The sequence below is a fragment of the Cryptomeria japonica genome, chromosome 3, assembly GCF_030272615.1.
Source record: "Cryptomeria japonica chromosome 3, Sugi_1.0, whole genome shotgun sequence".
NCBI lineage: Eukaryota > Viridiplantae > Streptophyta > Pinopsida > Cupressales > Cupressaceae > Cryptomeria > Cryptomeria japonica.
Window position 1 is genome coordinate 994,219,485 of NC_081407.1, and position 25,193 is coordinate 994,244,677.

Sequence of the window (25,193 nt, forward strand, 5' to 3'; positions counted from 1 at the left end):
TTGTTTGAAACAGGCTGAGCAGCTTGTCCATCATGCTGGTTGGAGGCACTGTGTTCTCCTCTATGTCCAGGGTTACTTTGTGGAGTTGTGTTCTGGCCCACTTTTCCCATCATGAGAGATACCATATCCATCAGGGCATCCATCTTCCTCTCAAATCTCTTTCCGGGACTTATCGATCTCTCTCTTCCCTTTCCACTGTCATCTCTGTTGTTGGCAAACCTCTCGTTACCCCCAACTGATCTCTCACCTTCTGCCATATCTGTTTCCTGAGAAGACTCCCAATGAGCCCTCAAGACCTCTGAGGTTGTCTGACCTTCTGGAGCCTGATAGGGCTGAAACTATTTTCCAACTTTCTTGTCTTCCCTTGCTATGTATCTCTTTTCTCTGTCACTCATAGGCGGTTTGTTCACAGGATGGCAAGATCTTGGCTCTGATACCATTGAAATATTCCGAGCCAAATTTTGTCGTTTTTTCAATTGCAAGTTACAAACAAAACACACCCGTTAAGGTTAGCTCTAAACCAAAACGATGCTGAAGCAACTCTAACCAGAATGTACACCAAGATCCCGATGTGGGCAAGGTGTGAGCATTGGTCAGAGGATCTGAAAGAAATGCTGATACAAAGAACTCTAACCAAGAATGCGCCGGCGTACGACGAGCATGTGGTCAGAGGATCCCTACCAACTAATAAACTGAAATAACTCGACGTCAAGAATGTGCTTTCCAAACCGAGATGGAATGGGAGCTACCATATGACGGAGATACTAAGAATTACAATGCAATTACAGAAAATAAGTGAGAATGCTGAAAGTAACTCAACACCCAGAATGTGCTTTCTGACCCAGAGTGGGAAAGGAGCTACCATAGGGCGGAGATGTAAGATATTACAAAGCAATTACAGAATGTAGAGATGAGCATTACAAAATGATAAAGCAAGATTATGAACTGCTGTCAGTACTACTGCCAGCTTACAATATGATAGATAATGCCTTGCTATCAAAGTGAATCAAGAGATGAATAAAGCTGCAACAATATATATTGAGTTTCCTTCACTCAGTAATAAAGCTTAAATCAAAACTCTATTATTTAAGCCAACCTGACAATCTGATTTGTGACAGTCCTATTTTCCGCATGCATGAACAGCAGCCCTATAACTCACTCCATACTCAACCAAATTCCACCAGACGAAATGCAATATGATCCTATGATGATGGCGACCAAGATAGGACACTGAAAGCTGATCAAAAGTCTCTATTTAATTTATGCACGAAAACCAAGACAAGCAAAAAGGTATGGCCCAGCAAGAGGGGCGATTTTACTTTAAAAATCCCATGCTTCTCTAAAAAATCTGAAACTTAAGACAAAGGTGCACCCTTCCCAGACAAAAGGATCTAAACAATTCCCAGAACAATCTTTTTGGTATTTTTTTGACTTATGAATGTAAAGACAACCTGCTGTAATGAAAATGCAATTTCCAGAATTTCTCTAATATGCATAAATCTGAACTAGAAAGCCATAAGCTGATTACAATGCACAAATCCCAATACAAACTCTCAAAACTACACTATCTCACCACTAGTCGCTATCTTTCAAGCGAGAAGCAATGCCAAGCTAGGAGGCGTACATTCCTCGAAGCAATCCCAAAGCCAATCCGGCAGCATAACATTCCTGTAGACAAAAAAGATACGAAAAGAGAACCAAAGGCTTCCTTTTATAATTTTCCGTTGACCTTCTCGAAACCCTAATCTTCCTTTCAGAGCCAAACCCTAATCCTCCAATAGATGGCGTCCCTTTCTTCAAAGCTTCAATTTTGACTTTTTAATTAAATTCATCACTTAAGTATTGGTGTCCAACTTAAGGCTTTAATTCAACCTTAATAATTATAAAATAATCTCAATGATGGCGCCACCCCTTAAAGACCACCTTTTAAAACAACATTAAGTTAAGAGATTAGGCCAAGGGAGGAAATATAACATTAAAATATAATGTTATTTAAGTGAAATGAACTTATCTCTCCGAAACTGCATTCCCAAGGCCAAAATTGAATAAACCAATTGAGTCGACTGAAGAGGAAAGTCAACTGTGCCGAGACCAATAGGATCACTGCCAGAAATAGAATTTACTAAAAATAGTAAATTCCAGAAAGTGCTCAAAATGCCAAGAGAAACATATCACTGCGAAGCCCACAGAAAACCCAGAAGGAATCCGCAGTTCAAACACCAATTCACGAGCAACTGCAACCTCCACACAAGAAACCCTAATCAAACCATCTAAGTAGCCTACGAGTCTCCAGAATAGGCCAACGGTCATCTGAGAAGATCATTCTCGAGAAGGGGACATTACAAAGGATGATCCTGATTCCTGTCTGAACTTCATCAACAAGAAGTGGTTACTCAAGAGTAGACCTCGCTTGAACAAGATTCCCAATACGCCGCACAGAATTGATTTCCAAGAAGAATTCAAGGACTTAATAACCATGCTCAATCGGGTTACCGGTGCCTCTCAAGCCTTCTTCTTCGACAAATGGATGTTCTTCTTCATACAAGTGATTGTCCATGGAAAAGGAAAGCTCAATTGGTCCAGAATCATTAGTAATAGCCTAGACGTGTAGTTGAGGAGGCTAGCCCCTACCATTTCATTTCACATGAGTTCATATGTCATATATTCCTTAGTCAGAAGTTTTGAGTACGCAAGGCTACCACACAAAGGAGTTGTTGGGAGAGGACCCGGAGAAATAAGAGTTTGTGATTCTTATGTTCAACTACATCATCTGCCAAGGAATGACTACAAGCTAATCAATGATACCTTCACGATGTATATCACCAGGACATTGCAAGGAGGGATTCATCACCGATTGTCTCCAGAGGCACAAGAACTCGTAAAGAAGCACGGTGCATGGTTCATTCAGTTTCCAAAATTCACCTATATCAAGGTCCATGGATGCCCTTCACCTCCCTATATGTTGTCAAGGTATCCTACAGATAGGATAATATTACTTGAGGTGACCAGACATTTGGCAGCCTATGCTAGAGCATCGAGACATAAGCATGGAAATGGAATCCCTGTACCCATTCTACTAGGGAATTCAATTGAAGTATGTCTCAACTCTCAAGCCGCGGAGGATGCAGAAAAGGAGTTATCTCTATATTCGTTCACAGCCTTTGCCTCAAGGGAGAATTTTTACCCTCATGGTCACATGGAAGAGACAGTCGGGAAGAAATACAAGCATGAGTTTCAAGTAGAGGACTTCTGGATGAATATTCAGGATGATATAGAGGTGAAAAGAAAGATGCATTCCAGATTACCCTTGGATCTCATTAGGAAATGTAAGGTTTATAGAGTAGCCGATCAAGCCCAAGACAGTGGTAGATATCTCCAATCTTCCTATGAGGAGGAGGATAAAGAGGTGAAGGTAGATTGGAATGAGCCCGAAGTTGCAGACTTAAGAGCATTGATGGATCCCATTTTAACTTGCATTCGCAGATGGGTGGACGTACAGCATCAAAAGTTGAAAGAGCAGAATGTATCTATGACATTCACCCTGGAAACAAGAACAGAGGAAGGAGAAGCGAGTGTGAGTGAGAATGCTTCTCATTCCAAGGGATCGAAGAGAAAGGAAGGACCTAAGAAAAGAGAGTCCTCCAAGAAGAAACAAAAGGTGAATCCTGATCGTCCACCGAGTACATCTTCTAGGCATGAAAAAGAAACAAGCCAAAGAGAAGATCAAAGACAGATAGTGTATGAGATTGATGAGTCTATGGAATCCATGGTGCAGAATGATAAACAAGGTAAAGGACAAACACCTCAGCATTCATCAAGCCAATCTCTCCAGGTTGAGGCTAATGAGCAACAAGAAGGAAGGAATGATGATGAAGCAGCATCCCCCTTCAGAGAAGATGGACCTCTGCCCAAGGAAATACAAGTGAGGGAAAGAAAGTCATCTATTCCAGATTGGCTAAAAGAAAGACTGACAAGGGTAGTTGTGGTCGAAGAGGAAGAACAAGTGTTCGACTTGGAAAGTCTCATAGGAAGTTCTCATGAAGAGATAGAAAAGAAGAAGGCTACAAAGATGTCAAAGGTAATTAGAGATGAAGGAGGATCCAGAAAGGTACAGATAGCTACACCAGTGGTGGACAAGTATGAGGATGAGATTCTAGCAGAGGAATATGATCTAGAGACATTTGATCTTGGTCCACTTAACTTCGAGCAGGCCATGGAAGAAGCAACTGATTCAGTGAGAGCACTGAATGACAAACTCAAGGAAGAAATGGAAAAGAATAAGAAACTAGAAAAGGAGGTTAATGCTTGGAGGAATTATTTTGGTCATCTTAGTCAACCATTGCAGCGATAGGATCCAGCAATATCACCTTTGCATGCACTTCCCCTCGAATCGGTAAATGAGGCAGAAAAGATGAAGAACTTAGCCCCACTCATGAGTCCTTGGATTGATGAATCTTACAAGGAAGCCATTGAATTTGCAACAAGGATGATGAAGACAGTCCATCGGGCTATCCATGTTCTTGAGATCATTTATAATCTATTGATAACTGTGGATGCATTCGCTCACACTAGAGATGTTGTCATCCCAGTCTTGCAAGTGATAAGAAGGACATCGAGATAGATTCTAGCACAAGAGAAGATAATGGATGGAGAAGCCCATAACCTTCTGCAGTGGTCAACTTTGCTCCAAATGAAGGAAGTTCTTTTCAAAGATATCAATACCAGATGCAGTCGAGTTGAAGACACCATCCACCCTATTCAAGACAAGGTGTTTGATGTGTTGTGTACAATCCTTGACAAAAGGATTGAGATCGAGACAGATGTGGATGTCCAAGAGTTGGAAGATAGGATCAGGATCATTTTTTGCAAAGAAGAGAACTTGGTCACAGAGGAGCAGCAAGGTCGGATGTATGCTACTATGTTCTTGATTGAGAAAACAAAAGAGCTAGAGCCTGGATGGGAGACGACTCTTCTCATTGTTTTTTATCAAATCCTCCACTTGGAAGAACGAATGAAGAATCTTCATGAGATTCAGGGGATTACGTCCAGATTCATTGAATATGCTAGAAAAGAGCATAGGAAAGGGAACAAAGTTCTAGAGGCTATGTCTCCTCGTTATTTGTGCCAATTCCTATTGGCTATGGATTGATAATGTTTATCTAAATGGGGACTTTTTTGTAACAAACCCTAATTAGGGTTTAGGTGTCAGAATCTCAGCCGTTGATCTTCTTTTGATCTAGGTCGTTCATTGTATTTGAGAGTGCTATATAAGCCCTCACTCATTTCATTTCAAAGAGTTAGAGAGAGAGAGAGTTAGAATTTATAAGTTTAATATTGTCAGTAGCAGAAAAATAAGTAGTAAAGAGAGAAAGTTGAACAATTGTTGTTTTATTTGGCTATGAGATCAATAAAATATTGAAGTTATGGTGTTTTATTGCAATCCTTGTGGCTATTTTCATGGTTGTTTATCTTCTTGAATCACTCTTAGTAGAGATAGCATTTAAGTTTTAAGATTGAAGGACCAATGTTGTGCTTGATCTTCGGTAAAACTCAGAATCCAAACCACTAGCTTCTTACTGATTGTAAGTAAGCCCTGTGTGGTCAACTGGAAGCATTAAGATTGTTTGAAAGTTCAATCATTGTTGTGGTATTGATATGTATCTTATTGATAGTATTTATCCCATTGATGATTTGAAAATCATTGAATCCCCTTAGAAGATCGCACCAATTCCAGTGGAGTTGTAACCTTTGGCAATACTGAAATTGGTAGAGTTTTATCAAGACCAGTCTTCATTGAGTCATTCTTAGGATTAGTTTAGTCTCACCTCCTTAAAACCTTTATCTTTTGATCTTTTTGAAACATCAGTTAGTATTAAGAGAATCCTGTTTCCTCATTAGAAAAGTAATCGTACGAACAAGCTTTCCTTGAAAGTACGTAAGGCCCCTTGTAAAACAGTAAACACAATGACCACTGGTGCTTATCCACGAGTAGAGATCCTACATAACAGAACCTTGAAGTTCTTCTGATTGATCCTTCTGCGATATCTTCAGCATTCGGGAACTTTACTCAAGAGAGGATAAGATACCTCTGGGTATTTTATTCTGTGTTTGGTCGTGTACAAAAGACACATCAACAGAAACCTAGGCTGAAAATGGATCCATTACAATAACCACACCTTTAACTGTTGATAATTTAATTGAAATAGGGGGAGCGTCATGTGCAGCAATGGGTTTATTAGGTAAAGATTTACAAATTGTGTGAGTAACTCATAGTTTTACATCCATGGGGAAATTAACTATTTATAAATGTACTCCCTCTTTTTTCTAGTAGTAGAAAATTTTTATTTTAATTTTTAAATGTTTACATGGTGGATGCCTCTAGGCATCAGATGTCTGTATCTTTACTGCTAATTATATTATTGCCAAAGGGGAACTTTATGTGCAGCCATGAATTTATCAGGTAATAATTATGAGCAATCTTGAATATCATAACATATTTTTCTACATATTTCTTCAAGTTTTTGGATGAAGTGTTGTTGATTTTTCTGGTGAGCAACTCTTCAGTTATCTCCTACTTGTGAGTGCTCATGACTGTGCGAAGTAATTCTTAGAGTTTTACAGTAACTTTTACTGTTTTACATCTATGGTGAAAATAACAGTTAGAAAATCTGCTTCCTTTTCCTAATGTTTGAGTTTTTTTTCTCTTTTTTTGAAATTTTTGAAAGAGAGATGACTGTAGGCATCTGGTAACCATACTTCTACTGTTGATGATATAATTGCCAAGGGGGAACTTAATGTACAGCCATGAGTTTATTAATTAAAAATTTTGATTCATGTAGCAATCTTGAAAATCATAATATGTTTTCTAAGTTTCCAGGATGAAGATGTGCTTTGAGAAGCAAGGGTTAGAGAATAATATCATATACTTGGCCATGTTAAATGTAGAACTGCTTTGCCCATACTTTCCACTACTCTTTGACAGATCAGATGTTGGTGAGTAGTTGCAGAGCATAAAGTCAAATATTGATTGCATGACACTAGTGACTACTAAGTTGATTGTTATTATAGTGGTTAAAGAAATGAAACACTATTAGATTATAATATATTGGGTGGTTAACAAAAGGCAATTACTTATTCATGAGGAAATGATTCCCTAGGAGCTAAATTAAGGAAAAAATTCCCACAGGTAAAAACAACTGGAAGCAATGAGACCCATTTCTTTTCAAGGAAGTAGTTTGGGTCATCTAGCTAACACTTTTGACCAGAACCATCAAAATTTCTGAATCTGTTTTTTTTCCTATTCCCTACTTTGTTTAACATTTTCAAGGCCCTTTATAGCAGAATTTGCTGTTGGGAGTTTTTCTTAGTTGCCCTTAAATGACGTTGGAGTTGCCTTTGTGGCATCTAAACTATTTCACAACGTAAGCTTTATTAAAGCAATGGGAGAGAAAAACTCAGCATTACAAATTATCAAACAAATGACACATTCTCATTGTAATTGTGCCTATTAAAAAGCTTATGAAGGGAAGTGAAGTTAACTATTTGTGAAACAACCTACGCAAGCAAACAAATATGTAATCTACATTCAACACTCTAAATTTGGATGCGATATAAGGCTGAAGTAACCGACATGAAACCAATACTAAGTAATATGCCCCATTTCATTTATAATATATCTAACAAACTTTCCAATGGTTATTCAATGTTTGAATTTTGAGTTATGATCAAGTATCTACTACCTCAACATGTGTTACCGCCTGAATATTTTCACTGAAATAATCAATTTCAACTTCCAAGGACACATTTTACTCTTGCGAGGGATGGCTTTTCAGTTCTCAAGGGGAACTATTCATTTAATAATTCTAGCAACTATTGTTTTTGTATTAAAACAATAAATGTAAAATAAATATTTTTAAACAAAGAACCTAAAGTTCAACGCATATATTCCCATAATGATTGCCCTCTTCATAAACTCTCTTTTTTGCAATAAAATCTTATTTGAAGAAATTTCAGTTTAGTCAATTTTCATTTTGGTAATCTTCAATTTTTTATTTATAACATATTCAGTCCATGAATTAAACTTTGATTGAGAGAAGAGTTTGGACTAGAAAAAGCTTCTAAATGTTTGGCTTACATTAAAAGTCTTCATATTTTACTTTCTTGTTTCAGGTTGCAGTTTAAGGTATTATCCTCAATATCATGAATATATCCTTCAATATAATATCTGTTGAGGTTGTTTGTGAGTCTTTCTTTTGAATGTAACATTTAAAGGATATTCTATTGTTTTGCAAAGTACTGCCATGTAAGAAAGGACTGTGGTCTGCCTTGCAAACTTCATTCTAATTATTTAACATATGGTGAATCTATCTAAATCGATCTTTCTTTACAGAGCGTGTTCATGCTGATGTTGTTGAATGCGCATGTGTCATTGGGCTTCCTGAGTTGAAGGTTAGTTGATCGATCCATTTGGACTTCATTTGTACTATATTCATGTTACATAAGATTTACTAGCAGCTGAAAGTAAGCAACATCTGTAGACATATTCCAGATATTAGTTGTAAAGGAAAGTGATTTTATTCACCATCTCCATTGATCACCATTTCATAACTGTTTTCTTTTCACTTCTGATGCTTTGTATCTGACTTTCTCTTTTTTCTAGCTAGGATATTTTAACTCATGAGGTAGTCTGGTGCCATTACTCTTTAGATGGAAAGTCTGTGTTTTCGTGTCATTGATGTACCATTTCAGCTTTCAAATGTATTGTGTTCTTATGTCACTACCTTCACATGATGCAATTGTTTGGCATTGGCTATTGTTAAATTTCCATCTATATGTTATGTTGTTGAACTATTCTTTTTAATTAGTGGGGTATCCTTGAACTATGTTGTTGAAGGTCTTTGAGTGATTTAAAGCTAGATGCCCATGCTAAGTGAATACTGCATTAACTTTATAGCCAATTCCATCAGTTTGAATTTCAAAGGGTTGCACAATGTCATGCATTGCATAGAGGCATTGCACAGGCTCCTTGAAGGTGTAATATCCCAGTTATTTTATTTTTTATTTTTAAGGCCAACAATAGACATCAACAAAAAGATAACCCGTTAAGGTTAGAAATCATAAACGGAAACATGCTAGGAAAGTAACCCTTCCACTGTCTGATCACCAAGAGCCCAATGTGGGAAGGTGAGAGCATACGGTGTTGAGGGGATCATTAGCTTGATTAACTGAAAACAATGCAGTGCTTGGGTGGCAAGCCAGCCCCTTCCGCTTATCCAGCGGGAAGGCAAGAAAACTTGGTGGTGAACTAGCCAAGTGAGATACACAAAAATACGAATCACTCAACCGCAATATTTCAGCGGGAGCACTGTAGTTACATAACAATCTCAACTCGACCGCTTATGCAACGGGAGGACCATTACACTCAGATATCACTCGACCACTTATGCAGTTGGAGGACTGAAATTACAATTTGCTTGATAATAGGCGGCAAGCCAGCCTCTTCCACTTTTCAGCGGGATGTGAATTACAACATAGAACTGGTTAGTAGTACTACTACTTAACCTTACAAAAATAGAAGATATGAGAAGAGAGTAATGCTGATTATTCCAAAATGAACATGAATTTCTGCTAATATCAAATCTGCAGGCTGGAATTGCAAAACCAACAGCCTAAGAAAACTCTAAAAAGCTCACAACTCTCTCAATACACATCCAAATCACCCAAAACCAGTCCCAAACCCACACTAGACTGACTGCAATGACAACCAACCAAAACCATGATACCATAACCCCCTTATTGATTTTGCACGCATCCCAATGCAAAACAGAAAACCACGCCTAGCTTAAGAATTTCGATTTTGTCTAGGAAATTCAAAACTTAACTAAAAATGCCACAAACTTACAAAGTATATCGCCAATAGTGGGAAGGATGAAAGAGCCAATACCCATAACGGTCAGTCGCTTCAGTAGAGAGGTGTGATCGAAAATGCACTTCAGCCACAGGCAAACCAGCAAGTCCCCAAAATCGTTCCAAACCAAAAATGACTATGACATGCTCTGAGAATGTAGTAGATAACAGCACACAGCTAGGTACTATGTTTCAAGTACGAAACCGGGAAGCACTAGGGAGACGCACTCCGAAGCCTCAAAGTTTTGTCGCCAAACCAGCAGCATAACATTACAAATTTTCAAGATGATCCAGAATGGGTGTCCAAGGCTCTTATTTATAACTTCACACCATCAAATTCAAATGCAAATTGCTTCAAACTCAACTTCTTCCATTTGCATTTCATTTCATCTCACGTGGACCCCAAGAGTGGCACCATCTCACAAGTCAATCCTCACGCCATAAAACAAGGACCGTGATATTTCACTTAGCAAACATTAGAGATGGAAATAAAATAATATCTCTCTTAATAATTTTGACATCTCCTTATTAGACATAAATTTCTCCAAGCACTTAGGAGATATTAGACATTAATCCCAAATTCAATAAATCAGCAACAATTAATCAGATTAATTAAATATTAAACCTTAGGATAAGGAAATAATATTTAATTGTGTCGCATATGACTCCCGTACTGATTACTGTCAAAACCAAGATGAAACTGAGCCAGGAAGGCCATTGAACTGCTGCAGGATCAAGACCCTGTCCACTGCCAGAAATAGAATTATGCCATACTGCCACTTACTAAAATAGTAAGTCAAGAACTAATGCTCTGAAAAGCATGATCTTCGCACCTAGTGACAGAGCATGGAGAGCTCAGTAGGACAGTATCACCAAAATAGCCATTCCCTGACTTACTAAAAATAGTAAGTCCTCGCCTCATCAATGCTGGACCCTCATTCTTCATTCCACCTAGCCTACGGGTCTCAGGAATAGTCTAATGGACCACTGGGAGATCATCAATGAGAAGGGGACATTACACATTCCTTACTACTTTGATGGAGAACTTTGTTTCTATGGAAGGGCCATTGTTAGGTGCCTTAACTTTTTCAACTTTTAAAATCTGGCATGCTTCTTAAAATGCCAGTGCACATTCCTCTCTTCTTCAATGAAGAACTTTGTTTCTATGGAAAGGGCATTTTAGCTACCTTACCAATCTTCATTGCTTCTTAAAATGCATTGTTTAACTATAATTTCAACATTTCTTCATAGCTCTTCCAAGGGATTTTGATTTACCCATAGATTTCAATTGCCTATCCTCTAACTTGTTTTTATTTCTCACTTGGGGATGACCTCTAACCAATAAGACAACCTTTGTCAGATCCTCCATGGTTTTTTGCCCCTTTTCTTTTGCTAAAAAAGATACAACTACCTTTAGAAACTTAAATCTAGAGGATGTACAACTAATGGCCATAACACATTACTCATGAATCTGAGAAAGAACCTAACAAAATAATACATTGATTTTCTTTATTCATTGTAATATTCAAGACTAACTGACTTACATAATGTTGAAAGCAGTAAAATGTTTTGTTAGAGTTGTCATTATTCATCCTAAGAGAATGTGACTTATTTTGGATTAAAAAAATTGTTTATTGGGGACTTTTTTTGGTACAAATACCCTGTCTTATCGTGTAGTTTCTTGGTTTTGTCTTTTAAGATATTTAACAATATTGAGTGTAAAAGGCACAATCAAATTGAACTTTTTCCGTTCCTATCAATATTAGTCCAATTTTCTATCATCATATTAGAGGGTTTCTTTCTTTAGTAATTCACTAATCTCCATCAATAAGATCTTCCATTTTGTCCATTAAATTTCGTCATCTTCAAAGTGCTTGCCATTTTTTCAAGCACATGAGATTCATCTACATAGAGCTCCCATTTAGGAAGAGGTTTATCGTAGAGTCAATATGACCTTGCTCTCAAAAAAATAGAAAATGCTAGCTTTCATACCAAATGAACAAAAATAATACTTATTCTTTTTTACTATTGGTCTCTAATTTCTTCTTGTTCATTTTTTACTCTTTTTTATCTTGGTTTTTGTGTATTTCCCTCAACTATCCCTAACTCTATTTTTTGGGTTTTGGTCTGCAAATACATTCATCTTCTCTTCTCCAGCTCTCCATCCTGATGATGAATCATAGAGTATGATTCGAAACGTTGATGCAAAAATAATACACATCCAAATCCAGAAGCTCTTAAATTAAGAAATAATACTTGATAAACCTATGCAAAGAGAAATAATGCAAACATAATTTTAAATGAAGTTGTAAGAAATAATGAAACTCATTGTTTAACAAAATATTTTATCCTAGGTCCCTTCCTAGAAACTAAGAACTCAATTAAAAACAACACACACTTATTGATTAATTCACCCTTTCACAATACAATAAGATCTTTCATGTTTGTGCTTAACTTTAATCCATATGATGAAGGGTACTCCACCTACATTGCTCTGATACCACTGATGAAGGGTACTATTGTGATGTATTCACACATTCCCCATTGCAAATGGGGACCCCACTTTTTTTTCGCTTTCTAGGATGGTGTTAGAGTCCTTTTGCTATTAACCTTTGCATTGGAGAGGTATAGTTGGTCAAGAAGCCAGGAGTCAGGTGAATAGCCCTTTTGTGAGGTGTGAAATGAAGTAATGTGAGATGAGTCAAGCCAAGAGTTTGATAGAGGATCCCCTTAGGCCAAGCCTAGTCAGCTATGCAGGTGTTTTCTTGATCCTCCAAGTGACCCAATTATACTTCAATGAGAGGTCAGGCTCGAGAGCAAAATTTGACTAAGTATGCTAAAATATCCTTTGCTCCAGTCTAGGGGCAAATTTTGCTTCCATTGCTCCCCTTTACGAGTGAAATCCCTCTCAATCCTTCCAAATCACCTAAAACTACCTCTAATCATCATGCGATACCTTAGTTTGAGCGAAGGATTCAATCCTTGATCAGGAACCTTGAATGAGGTTAAGTGTGGAGGTCATTTCCATTGCCTACCCTTAGGAGCGAAACCCTCTTCCTTTGCCCTCATCTTGGAGTGAAATTGCTTTCCTAAGCACATTTGAAGAAAATGAATGAGTTTTAATGCCTATGACACTATTTTGATCATAGAAGAAGTAAAGGGCATCATCATTTTGGTTAAGGAATGGAGAGAAGATAGCGAATTAGGGTCATTTCCATTGCTCCTCTCCAGGAGCGAAATTTACTTCCATTGCTCTCCTTTGAGAGCGAATTTCCCTTCCATTGCTATTAGAGTGGAGCAAAATCACATTCAAGGTAGGCATTGAGATTCTTTGGTGCATAGAGACTGAAACCTAAGGCATGAAGTGATAAGCCCAAGCTAGAGGATGATTTTGAAGATCATTTTCTTTGCTCCCAAATTGGAGCAAAATCCTCTAACTTTGCCCCAAGTTGAGAGCGAAATTCCTCCTAAGACCTCACATTGAGCATGGTTTGATGCATTTGAGTTGAGGAAGTGAGCAAAAGTGAGTTAAGTGTCAACTTGGAGACTACTTCCTTTGCTCTTGGTTGAGAGCAAAAATTTGCCTCCAGAGCCCTACATCAGTATAATGCAATGCACTTGAGTTGGTAGAATAAAAGGTTGATGAGTAAAAAGAAGATAAGCTTCAACTTGGATTCCTTTTCCTTTGCTCCTCAGTGGGAGTGAATTTCACTTCCTTTGCCCTTAGATAGGAGCAAAATTCTCTCCATGGCCTTCCTTAAGGCTAATTTGACATATCCACACACTAGGAAGGCAAAATCGTAAGCTCTAAAGTTGATGCAAAGGCAAAGAATTGATAAAACCATGCTAAGAAGTGAGTTTGAGAATTATACTCCTTTGCTCCCTGAGAGGAGCGAAATTACCTGCCTTTGCTTCTTCATGAGAGCAAATTCACTTCTAAGGCACTCATTGAGGGTAATTTGATGATTTTTGCACATAAAGACTAAAAGACTTAAGGAATGAAGGAGGTACAAGAGATCAATTGATGAAGAGGTGATGGCATAATGTTGAACTTCCTTTGCTCCTTATTAAGAGCGAACTTGATTCCCATTGCTTATCCCTAGGAGCGACCTACTCTCTAATGCACTCATCAAACCTGCAAATCACATAAAATCAGATATCATATCAAATTAGGAGGTTATATAGAAGGTATATATCATGTGTGTTTGATACTCATTTGTTTGTTTTATAGGAGGTGAAGAAAGAAATCAAAAGGACCAGGTTGGAGGAAGATTGGAACAAGTATCTCAAGGAGAAAATTTCAACATCAAGGTCAAGATACAAGGAAGTTGTCTTCAAGAGGAAAGCTTCATTGGCAAGCACAAGGTAATCCAAGAAGGTGACTACACAAGAAACATTCACTAATACAAGGGCATGATCCAGCTATTCAAGGTTTGATACATTGAAAGAATCAACAACATGAAGGGAGTCACAAAGAAGGAATTCCAAAGGAGAGAAGCAGTTGTGACATCAAGAGTTCATTCCAAGACAACATCAATACTTCAAAACTAAGAGGAAGTCAGAATCTATACCTTGCGCCTCCATGATCAAGACATTCAAGAGGATAGTTTTAGAAGAGTTAATCAAAGTTAGAAGATCATCATCATCACTGTTGAAGCTGGATAATGTTGAGTATCAATGAATGTTATTCAATACTCATTCATGATGATCTACCAAGTCTACAAGTGCAAGTTAAGGTGGCATCCCAGTCACCACTCCACCAATTAGAGAAGTTCCACCTCAGCATGTCTCGATTCAATGAACCAAGCTCATCCATGGGGGCACAAACTCCAATGCACCCACCCCTACTATCTATTGGTCGAATATTCTAGGGATGACATGTGTCCAAATGTTTTAATTATCTCACTGGCCAGAATAAAGTTTGTTGTAACAAACCCTAATTAGGGTTTTCATTGTAAAATCTTGGCCATTGATTGGGTTTGATCCTGGTCGTTCATTCTAATGAGCTCTCTATATAAAGCTCAAGTTCTTCATTTGTAAGGGTTAATAGAAGAGAATAATAGAATAGTGTGTAGTCCAAGGATAGATAGATTAGAAGATAGAATAGAAGTTAGATTAGGAGAAGGCAAAGATTGCTGTCAAAACCTTGTTGTAAAGAACATGTGATTTAATTGAAGTTATGGTGAATTAATGTGTCATTTCAACAAGTTGCATGGTCTCTACTTCTCAATTCATTTGCTTTCATGTTGATTGGATTGAATGGAGGAATTTGTTGAATGCATTTGTGTGGAATCTATTTAATTCACACCACTAGCCTCTTGTTGATTGTAAGGGTGCCTTGCATCGTCAACTGGAACGATATGAGTTTAACTTCAAATTGTTATATATCCATTGTTTATGTATTAACTTGAATGGTAATCAAGGTTTGATGATAATGATTTGAATATCCTTGAACTATCCCTTAGAAGATTGCACTGAGCTTGTGTCAAATTGTTCAGTTTGATGGTGAGACCTCGCCTAGTAGGATTCCATTGAATCATTCACTCTTCTCTTGCATTCTTAGGATTAGAATAGACTTCCTAAACCCCGTGCCTTTTTCTCTTTCTTTATTATCCAAGCAAGTAGATAGGATCTAAGTTCCAACAATTCAAGTATTTGAATGTAAGTCCCCTTTGTGATTCCAGCATAATCACATCAAACCATTGAGCTTATCCACACGTTGTGACCCGACATACAAGAACCTTGAAGTTATCTCAAGTGATCCTTAAGCGAATCTTCAGCATTTGAGAGACTTTGATCAAGAGAGGATAAGATACTTTTGGTTAGTTTATTCAGTGTTTGCATGTACATAAAAAAAACATCAACGGGTACTCCACCCAACACTACTCTAATACCTCTAATTAAGGGTACTCCCCTTACATATGCTTTGTTGCACTTGATGAAGGGTTACTCCACCCAACATTCACACATAGCATAACAAAGAGAATAACACAGAAATTCGCAAGAAACAACTTGCCTTCTATTTCTCAATAAAATGAAATAGAAATTCATCAATTACAAAATATTAACCACTTCGGCTTTACAAACTCTACAAGCTAGAGGTACAAGATTTTCTTCTCAATCTCTGTAAAGAGGGACTCAACTCTAAATGATCCACTCAAACTCTGGATGATGAAACAACTAGCCCAAGCCCCAATTTATAGTTCTCTTGTGCCTCTTGGAAATCACACGTCTCCTCTTGGTGAACAACACATGGCCATCAAGGAAAGCAACACACAACCAATAAGAGACTACAACTTCCCCAAAAGGGCACCTAAGGTGGTATCTTTTCAATTTTCCAAAGTGAGTGCCTAAAGAGGCGACTTTTCCCATTCTTCTCTACTACCACCAAGATATGTGTAAGCTTGACTCTTCCCCTTCCCCAAGTGGATGCCAAGATGGAGAATTTCACCATTTTGCCTTATAATTAATGCTAAAAGGTGTCCATTCATGAAAATTACAATTTCCATTTTACATAGGCCATAAATTTTATTTTATTTTTATCTCCCTATGTCCCCTTGAACACTATCCAAGGTACATGGAGACCTATAGTAGCTTGCATTTAATTTTATTCTCCTATCTGAACTAATTAAATATTTTTGGGTGATGCAAGATTGCTCTTGCACCCTTGGATGCTCCTACATCAGACACCGAGCGTAGGAAACTTTTGAGCTTGGTCTCACAAAATGGAGTTGAATGCACCATAACAAGTACCTCCAATTGGTTCTTCTTTATCCTCTTCTAGCACCTAGCCGAAACAAGCACCCTCCTCTAACAACTATGCGCTTTCCTCCTCTTCCTCATTGTGGAATCAACTCCATAAACTGACCTCCTCCTCCAAATGTTGCTTCACTCAACATTTCTCCTCATCTCAACACTTCAAATTCCACTTCTCCTCTTTATGGATTTTAAGTTTTAACCCACCCAAGTTTGGCCATCTCCACCAAATGCATTCTACAATCTCCTTTGCATTATCACCTCAACATACACCTCTCCAACATCCTCAATTGCAACATCTATAATCTTTTCTTCCTTTACTATCTCCAACATCTCTATATCTGTTGCTCCACACTTTCCATCATCCTCATCCTTTCCAAAGGACATGCTAAAACTTCTACTATATCTTCGTTGGTGGCAACACCACCCACAGCTGCAACCTCTCCCTTTTTGTAATGTCCCCTTTCTAGCACATGTTGTATGAGGTTGTCGTTAGCCTATTTCTCCATAGTCCCGTAGGCTAACCAAGACATTTAAGGGATCTTGAGGATATTTGGCCTAGACAATTTTAGTTGCAAGCGATTCTGAAGTGTTTTAGTGTGTTTTTGAGATACTATTTATAGTAAGTTAGCTAGGCTAGGTTTGGATCGACAGAGAACTCATGAATAATATCTTATTGATGATAGCGTTGATTTTGAATGGAGATTTTAATAATCGCTTACGATTATTAATTTATTTAACAATAAAGTTAAGTTATAAAGTTATATTAAATATATAACTTTATTAAGGTGGGAACTTAAGTAAAGGGAAAAGTTATTTAAAATTTAAAAGTTACCTTTCACTAAAACCATTGGAGACTTGAATATTAAAAAGCAAAGTATACCTATTTATCCCACATTGACTAGAAAAGTGTGTGAGATCTCTCCCTAGAAAGTTATAAAAGACTCTTAAGAGTTCATTTTCAGCAGGCTTGGTTTATTATTTTCTCTTGGAGAATTTGGGAGCTTCTAGCTTTCAACTTTTTGTGCCCTAGGACAAAAACCCTTGGGAATTTGTAGGTTGGACTAAAACCCAACTCTACTTGAGAGATGGATTCATTCAAAATTCACTACTAAGCTTATTCACAGAGTTTTGGATCCAATGATGGAGCTAATGTGCAGATTGGAGGTTGTATGAATCTATAGATTGGGCTTATTTGCAGTGCCATGAACAATGTCGTGAACAGTGCCATGAACAGTGTTTGCAGCAGGTTTTGATTTGTTTGAGCAAGGTTTTGTTAGTATTTCATTGCTAAGTTGTGTATAGGGTTTGAAGGAGATTTTTGAAGAAGGATTTGGCATATTTTGGTAGAGTTTGGCATTGTTCAGCTAGGGTTTGGAGGTCAGCTTTATATATCAGAATTTCAATGGTCATTTGCTGCCTATATCAGCCAGCTACTTCATATTTGGTCACCATTTGAGGCAACTATGCTTTCCACTTGATAATGGGCTTCTATTTATGCATTCGGGTAATGTGTGAAATCTTTTTGATTAATTATAACCCTCATATCTAAAGGAACTTGTTCGTTGTTGAAGTAATATCAGACCTGTATCAGATCTGATATCATTGTATTTTCCATTGTTGTTCAAGGAGAAACCATAAATTTATGGTGTGTTCCTTCATCATTTGTTTCCCATATTATTGTTTATCATTTATATGTGTTTATCTATGATTTGGCATTGAGAACAAATACCAAACACAAACTCTAAACTTCTGAAACAAAAAAACAAACTCAGAAAATCAGTCCTAAAGATGAATACATGCCAAGCGATTGACAAAATGACAAACCACACAAAACTAAAAATGTAAGTGCAGAAAGGATAGGGGTCCTTACACTTTTCTTCTTTCATGCCTTCCCAAAGACATGACTCTATTGTGACCTCACTCACCATACTCTCAATGTCTTCCTATAGACATGTTATTGTTGCCGGGAATAATCATTATGTTATGTTGTTATATTATGTTTATGTTGTCGTCGGTAATAATGAGTTACGGCGGTCAGTTAGTTAGCCGACGAGTAGGTAGTTGGAGTCGTGATGGTTGTGTCGCACCCCTTCGGGTATTATATAGTGTACCTTTTCTTCGAAGTAGGATCATGATAGTCGTGTCAAATGTAATGTTATAAGCACTTGATGTACATGGACTGTTGAATTAACAGAGACTGGTTATTTAATGTATTTTCATTATGTTTTGTGCATTTACTTTCTGCATTTAACCGTTTACCCGAGAGGGCAAACATTTGGCGCCGTTGCCTAGACGTACTCAGGAATGGAAGACACGGATGGCACAGACACAATGGGCCTACCCGTTGGTGAAATAAACCCAGAGGCCGACGACGCCCGAACAGAACTTTACATAGGAGAAGACACGGCAACGCGAGAATTTTCAATTTTGCTCCAGGTAGCCATTCAGACCTACATCCGACGAGAGGTGACGGAGGCAGAAATCCCACCAAGTGCCGTGTGGACAGCGCTGGAGGTTAGCCCGGCAGTAAACCGGTTGATGAACCACCTCCCCCGGTTGCTTGCACAGGCATCGCTGGCACAACAGGCCCGCCTGGAGGAGATTGCCCAGGAAGAGCGACGACAACAAATCCTGCAACGCTACGAAGAGAACAGTCGACAGGAAATAGAACGAGATGGCACTAGGCCAGGAGGAAATTGCACCTTGTAATAATCTCGACACACTGCTGATATAAATTGTGGCCGAAAGGCAAAATAAAAATAAAAATAATAAAAGTTTTTTTGTGTGCATGGCGTGTGTTTGCTATGTATGGAAGTGACTTATGCCCAATAGACTAAATAAGGACAAAAATAAAAAGATACAGAGTGACGAATGGGAAGTGGCACAAACCGCGTTGAATCTCAAACAGCAGATAGAACGAAGGCGTAGGCTAAAGCAGCTTGCCGAGGGACGACCGGCTGAGGGGTTGCCCGAAGGGAACCCAAGAGGTGTCACGGAGGTTGCGGAGGCAGAGATAGACGGAGAGAACTACACTGTTGTAGGGCTGTGTTGACGTGTATTTTGTACACAATCATACACAGAATAAAATACCTAAAGGCATCTTATCCTCTCTTGAGAAAATAGTCTCTAACTGCTGAAGATTCGCGTAAAGGATCAGTTAGGTAGACTCCAAGGTTCTTTTAGTGGGGTCTCCACGTGTGGACAAGCTCCAGTGGTATGATGTGATTTGCTGGAATCACAAGGGGACTTACATTGAACTTCCGATCTGCTTTGCTGGACACAGGCTCTTACTAACTTAGATTTGGAAAAAATGGAAAAAGGATAAGGGCGAAGAGAGGATCTAATCCTAATACTAAGAATGTAGGAGCAATGATTGATCTTTGACAAAACTCTAACTAGATCTTGTTTTGACATCAATGGAACATCTACACAAGACTAGTGCGATCTTCTAAGGGAGCTTTATGATGTTCAAATCATCACCGCAGGCATAGATACCATCCAAGTTGATGCATATCAATGAAGAGGCGACAAATTGAAATTGAGCTTAAGCTGAACGATTCCAGTCGACTACACAAGGCAAGTTTGCAATCAACAAACTGCTAGTAGTATGGATGTACGAATTCCACCATCAATCAATCACATTCCCTCCATTCATTTAATCATCTACCATCTAAGATTGAAGACTCAACAAGAAACCATGCAAATTGCAAGAAAAACGACATATTTCACCATTACTTCAATGAAAATGGAGTTTGTTTACAATCAATGGCAACAATTTCTTGCCTTGTCCTCCTATTCTACTCTAATTGCTATTCTATCAATTTCTAAATACTCTCTACCTACTAAATGCCTTCAACTATTTACAACTCTCTCTAATCATCTAAAAATTCCCCTTTACAAAATGAAATGCCTGGGCTTATATAGTGCCCACAATACAATTTGATGGCTTAGATCAATTCAAGATCAATGGCCAAGATTTTACAATGAAAACCCTAATTAGGGTTTGTTACAACCATTACATAACATTTAATGCTTGACCAATGATAAAATTGTATTGCTTGGACACATGTCCCTTCTAGAAAAATCGACCAATGGATAGCCGGGGTAGGTACATCGAAGTTTGTGCCACCTTCCATGAGTTAAGTACATTGAATCTGGACATGCTGAGGTGGACTTCACTGACTGGAGGAGTGATGACTGGGATGCCACCTCATCTGACACTTGAAGCTTGCTAGATATTCAATTTGATGTCGTTGAGAGGCTATCTTTAATTAACTCTTGTTCTAACTCCTTTTGTCCTTGATGTGCAGGATGATGTACCTCGCCTTGGAACGCTGGATTGGAAGAGGTCGCCCTTGTCTTGGCTTGATCGTCCTGGCGAAGACCGTCCTTGATCCGGCTTGATTTTCCTTGAAGAGACCTCCATTTGACGCCTACACAACATTTCAAAATTAGTAACATGATTTTGCAATGAATAGATAGAGAGCAAATTTTAGGAAACTTAATGATAAGTCCTTTATTAATCATTTCCTAAAAAACAACTGAGCTAAGGCAAAACAAAATTTCAAAATCCAAAATTAAGGAAATGACGATCAACGTTCAAAATCAAAACAATAAATCCATATCGTCATACCTCTTTGAGAGCTTAACTCTAAAATGCAAAATAAAGGAATTCGCCTAGGCAAAATTTGAAATTCGATAGTCTTGATGTGATCTTCAAAAGAACGTTCCTCTTATCAACTTCGCCACCCTTCAAGTCTTGGACGTGATTTCCTCTTCAAGTTAGCAATTTCGCCATCTTTGATATGTCTTTGACGTCCTAGGCAACTTCGCTCAAATGGAAACTTCAAGTTCGCCTCTCCTTTGGATAGTAGTTTCGCACCACCTTTGATTGAATTCGCTCCTCTTCTTGAATGATAATTTCGCCCTTCCTTTGTATGAAATTCGCTCCTCTTTTGCCTTCTCCAAGTTGCATATGAGAGATGATAAATGATGATGTGAAAATGAAATAAACACCTTCCTTTATAGGCGCTCACCTTCATATTGACCTTAGGCCGACTTTTTGCAAAATATAGCAATTAAAACGATTTTTAAATAAATAATAAAGGCCGACCTTGACAAAATAAACCCAAGCGCTCCCTTTTGATTTTTATTAAATTAATAATTAATTATTAAATGCCTTTATTTTTAATTAATAAATTTCGATTTTTTACAAAGGCAAAAAATAATTAATAAATACATACCATGCGCTATTTAAATGCTTTTAATTAAATATCGATTTTTTTCTAGCATTTAAATAAATTTAAAAAATGTGTTTTAAGCGCCAAAATGAAAAAGTGAGAAGATACGTACCTCATCGCCCTGGTCCCTGACTGAGGGACAGGAGCGATCCATCAATTTGGTCATGATTCTTGCAATTTTTACGTCCAAGGTCTTCATCCTTACATCCAAATCGCCATTTTAGCTGGGTCCTTTGAGTTAGATTGACTTGCATGTGTGAATGAGTGCCTTTGGATGTAATATCGCCCTGGTCCCTTCCTAAGGGACAGGAGCGATCCTAGTGTCCTGGCTCAAATTTGCAAACTTTTGATCTTTGTTCTTCATTCATTGTCTTCCAAAGGACGTCCTTGACCATGCCTATCTTTGCCTTGTCTTGGTTTTGACGGAACATGAGTGTTTTAGTAAAAATCGCTTTGGTCCTTGTCCAAAGGACAGGAGCGATATAGGCTCTTTGCGCAAATTGGTAGCATTTTAACGTTCAACACTTTGGTATATCACCTTCAAAAGACGCCTTAGACCTTTTACCATCTTGCAAAACCTTGGCTTGACGTAAATTTTGAGAGACTTGGCCAATATAATCAATATCGCTCTGGTCCCTTCCTGAGGGACAGGAGCGAACTTCAAGTTTTTAAGCTTGTCCTTGCGTTCTTCAACTTGCCATTACCTTCAATGCGTGAAATGACGTCCCTTGATTCCTCTTGGTGGCTTGATACTTGTTAAACTTTCAAAATCTTGGTCTTTATGGAAATTTCGCTCTGGTCCCTTCCTGAGGGACAGGAGCGAATTAGGATATTTTAGAGCAAATCCCTCAATGTGGCGATCCTTGTAACTTTGTGCTTGATGGAGATGCTTCGAAACGTCCTTGGTACCTTGTTCTTCGCCTTGGAGTGTCCTGATCTTGGAGGGACGGCAATATAATCATCATATCGCCCTGGTCCCTTGGAGAGGGACAGGAGCAATCTTGGCTTTGTATGCTTCACTTCACTTTGCTAGCTTCCAGATTTATATTCAACAGGTTCATAATGCGTCCTTCCATTCATCCATGCCTTGGAATCGGTCGTAACTTGGCGAGAAAATCATCTATAACAAAAATCGCTCTGGTCCCTTCCTGAGGGACAGGAGCGAATTTAAGCATTTTATTGTTTTGATCAAGTCTGGATGCTCTATCATGCTCATTTCGTCCTTCACCATGCCTTTGATGTCTCGATTCGTCCGAACAAGGTCAGGAATGGCTCAACTAATCATTTTCGCTCTGGTCCCTTGGTGAGGGACACGAGCGATTCGCCTTGGTCCCTTGGAGAGGGACAGGAGCGCTTTTCGCTCTGGACCCTTGGAGAAGGACACGAGCGAAATTTGACTTTTCGCACTCTCAATCAGGACAATTTTAATGGAATATAACATTTAAGTATAAGTTCTTATACTTTAAGTTATATTCCATATATACTTTCAGGATGTTTGAGAGTGGTTTCAGACCTCCAGGAGTTATATTGCAAAATCTAGTTTTTGGAGGTTTTTTCAGTTTCCAGACTTAGTCAAATTCAGGATCAGGGCATTCCAGACTTAGCCAAATTTCAGGATCAGGACCTCACCCAGGCCGGACTTGCTATCCTATGTGATCCCCTGGGCGACGCTTCAAGTTATATTCATTTGATAAAATGCACCTCTCTGGACCTTTTCACATCGTCAAGACGTTTAAAATCCTGCAAGGACAAAGCAAAATTGGATTTGTAGCTCCGGTCCTCCACTGAGGGACAGGAGCGATTTTTCCCCTGGAGGCATTTCTGTGCTCATGAAAATCTTCAATTTATATACAATGGAAAGATCTCGCCTTTCTCCATCACTTCCAATTCGTAATTCATCTTGACCCTGCAAGAATAGTAAGATATTTGAAAACGAGCTCCCGTCCTTCACTGAGGGACAGGAGCGATTTTGCTCCTACAGGCCAAAATATCATGATTTTACACATTTTATCACTTCACAAGGCGAAAACAAATCATTTGAAATGCCTAGGATCAAAATTCAAAAAAGTCAAAATTTGGTCAAAAATATTCAATTGGACAAAAAATCACATTTCATCTTCAACACTTAGACAAATTTAAGCTCTGCATCAACATTCCAATTGAAAATTAGACCATTCTGGCGAATTCATTGCATTCAAAATTTGCATTCTAGAAAAGGAAAATCAAAAAGCTCCCAAAATCGACTGGATTCTGGCTTGAAAAGACAAAATTTAAAACCCTAAGGCTTGGCCCTAAATCCAGACGACCAACTAACTAACAAAACCCTAAAAACGAAAGCGAAAACGAGCGAAAAACAAGCAAAAAGAAGGGGGTCCCCATTTGCAATGGGGCGATGTGTGAAAACGTCACAACAGGCTGCCAGAAGGAGTCACGGAGGGTGCCGAAGGAGAACTCTACAGTTCCCCAGAATACCACCGTAGGGTAAGAAGCCGCAAAGAGATGGTGGAACAAACAAGGCAAAGTCTAAACTTGATCGACGCTACCAGAGACTTGCTAAAGAATTTGTCCATTTCAGAAGACAACCGGAGGGAGACAACGGAAGGTGACGGTATGACCGAAGGTGCCGAGGGAGCACAAGGGTACCGTACAGGAGGCAATTTGTTTGGTTCGGTGTCAGCAACTTTTTCCGGAGGACCCACGAGTGGAGGTTCAGTTGTAGGGGGCGGAGGATCGCTAGGTACGAGCACACAAGGAATTAGAGGAGCGAGACATAGCGGTGGGATGGCGAGTAAACAAAAATTGCCAAAGTTCACAGGGGAGGGCAAGGAAGACCCCTTACGGCACTGCCGTACATGTGAAACCATTTGGTCCACCAATGGAGTAACAGACCAGGATGACTGGGTACAGCAGTTTCCAGCCACGTTACGAGGAGTTGCCATAGATTGGTACTCCGATGTGGACAAGCAAAAAGTGGCCACGTGGGCCAATCTACAAAAGGAATTCACGGGGGAGTTTCGGTTGCTCCGTGATGACAATGAAATTGTAACGGAGATTTACAGTACCAAACAAGGTACCAGGGAGACAGTACGGGCATACAGTCGAAGGCTGAAAGAACTCTTGGGTAAAATGGAAAGCCAACCCGCAGATGGATTGAAGAAACGATGGTTCGTTGAAGGGTTGAAATCCTCCCTACGGAGGAAGATGAAAATTGTACCCCCGACGTCATATGACGACGCTTATAATAGGGCGATGGACCTGGAGAGCGAACACAAAACATCAAAGAAAAAG

The 25,193-nt window shown here is 38.7% G+C and overlaps 1 protein-coding gene across 3 annotated transcripts in view; it reads left to right on the top strand.

Moving 5' to 3' along the window:
* The window catches only part of LOC131045313 (adenine phosphoribosyltransferase 1), a 232,668-nt gene that overhangs the window by 190,893 nt on the left and 16,582 nt on the right, over positions 1-25,193 (top strand). For all 3 annotated transcript variants that reach the window (XM_057978885.2, XM_057978884.2, XM_057978886.2), the window contains exon 5: positions 8,390-8,448. In XM_057978885.2, coding sequence (XP_057834868.1) covers positions 8,390-8,448 — 59 coding nt within the window. The remainder of the gene's footprint in view (positions 1-8,389; positions 8,449-25,193) is intronic.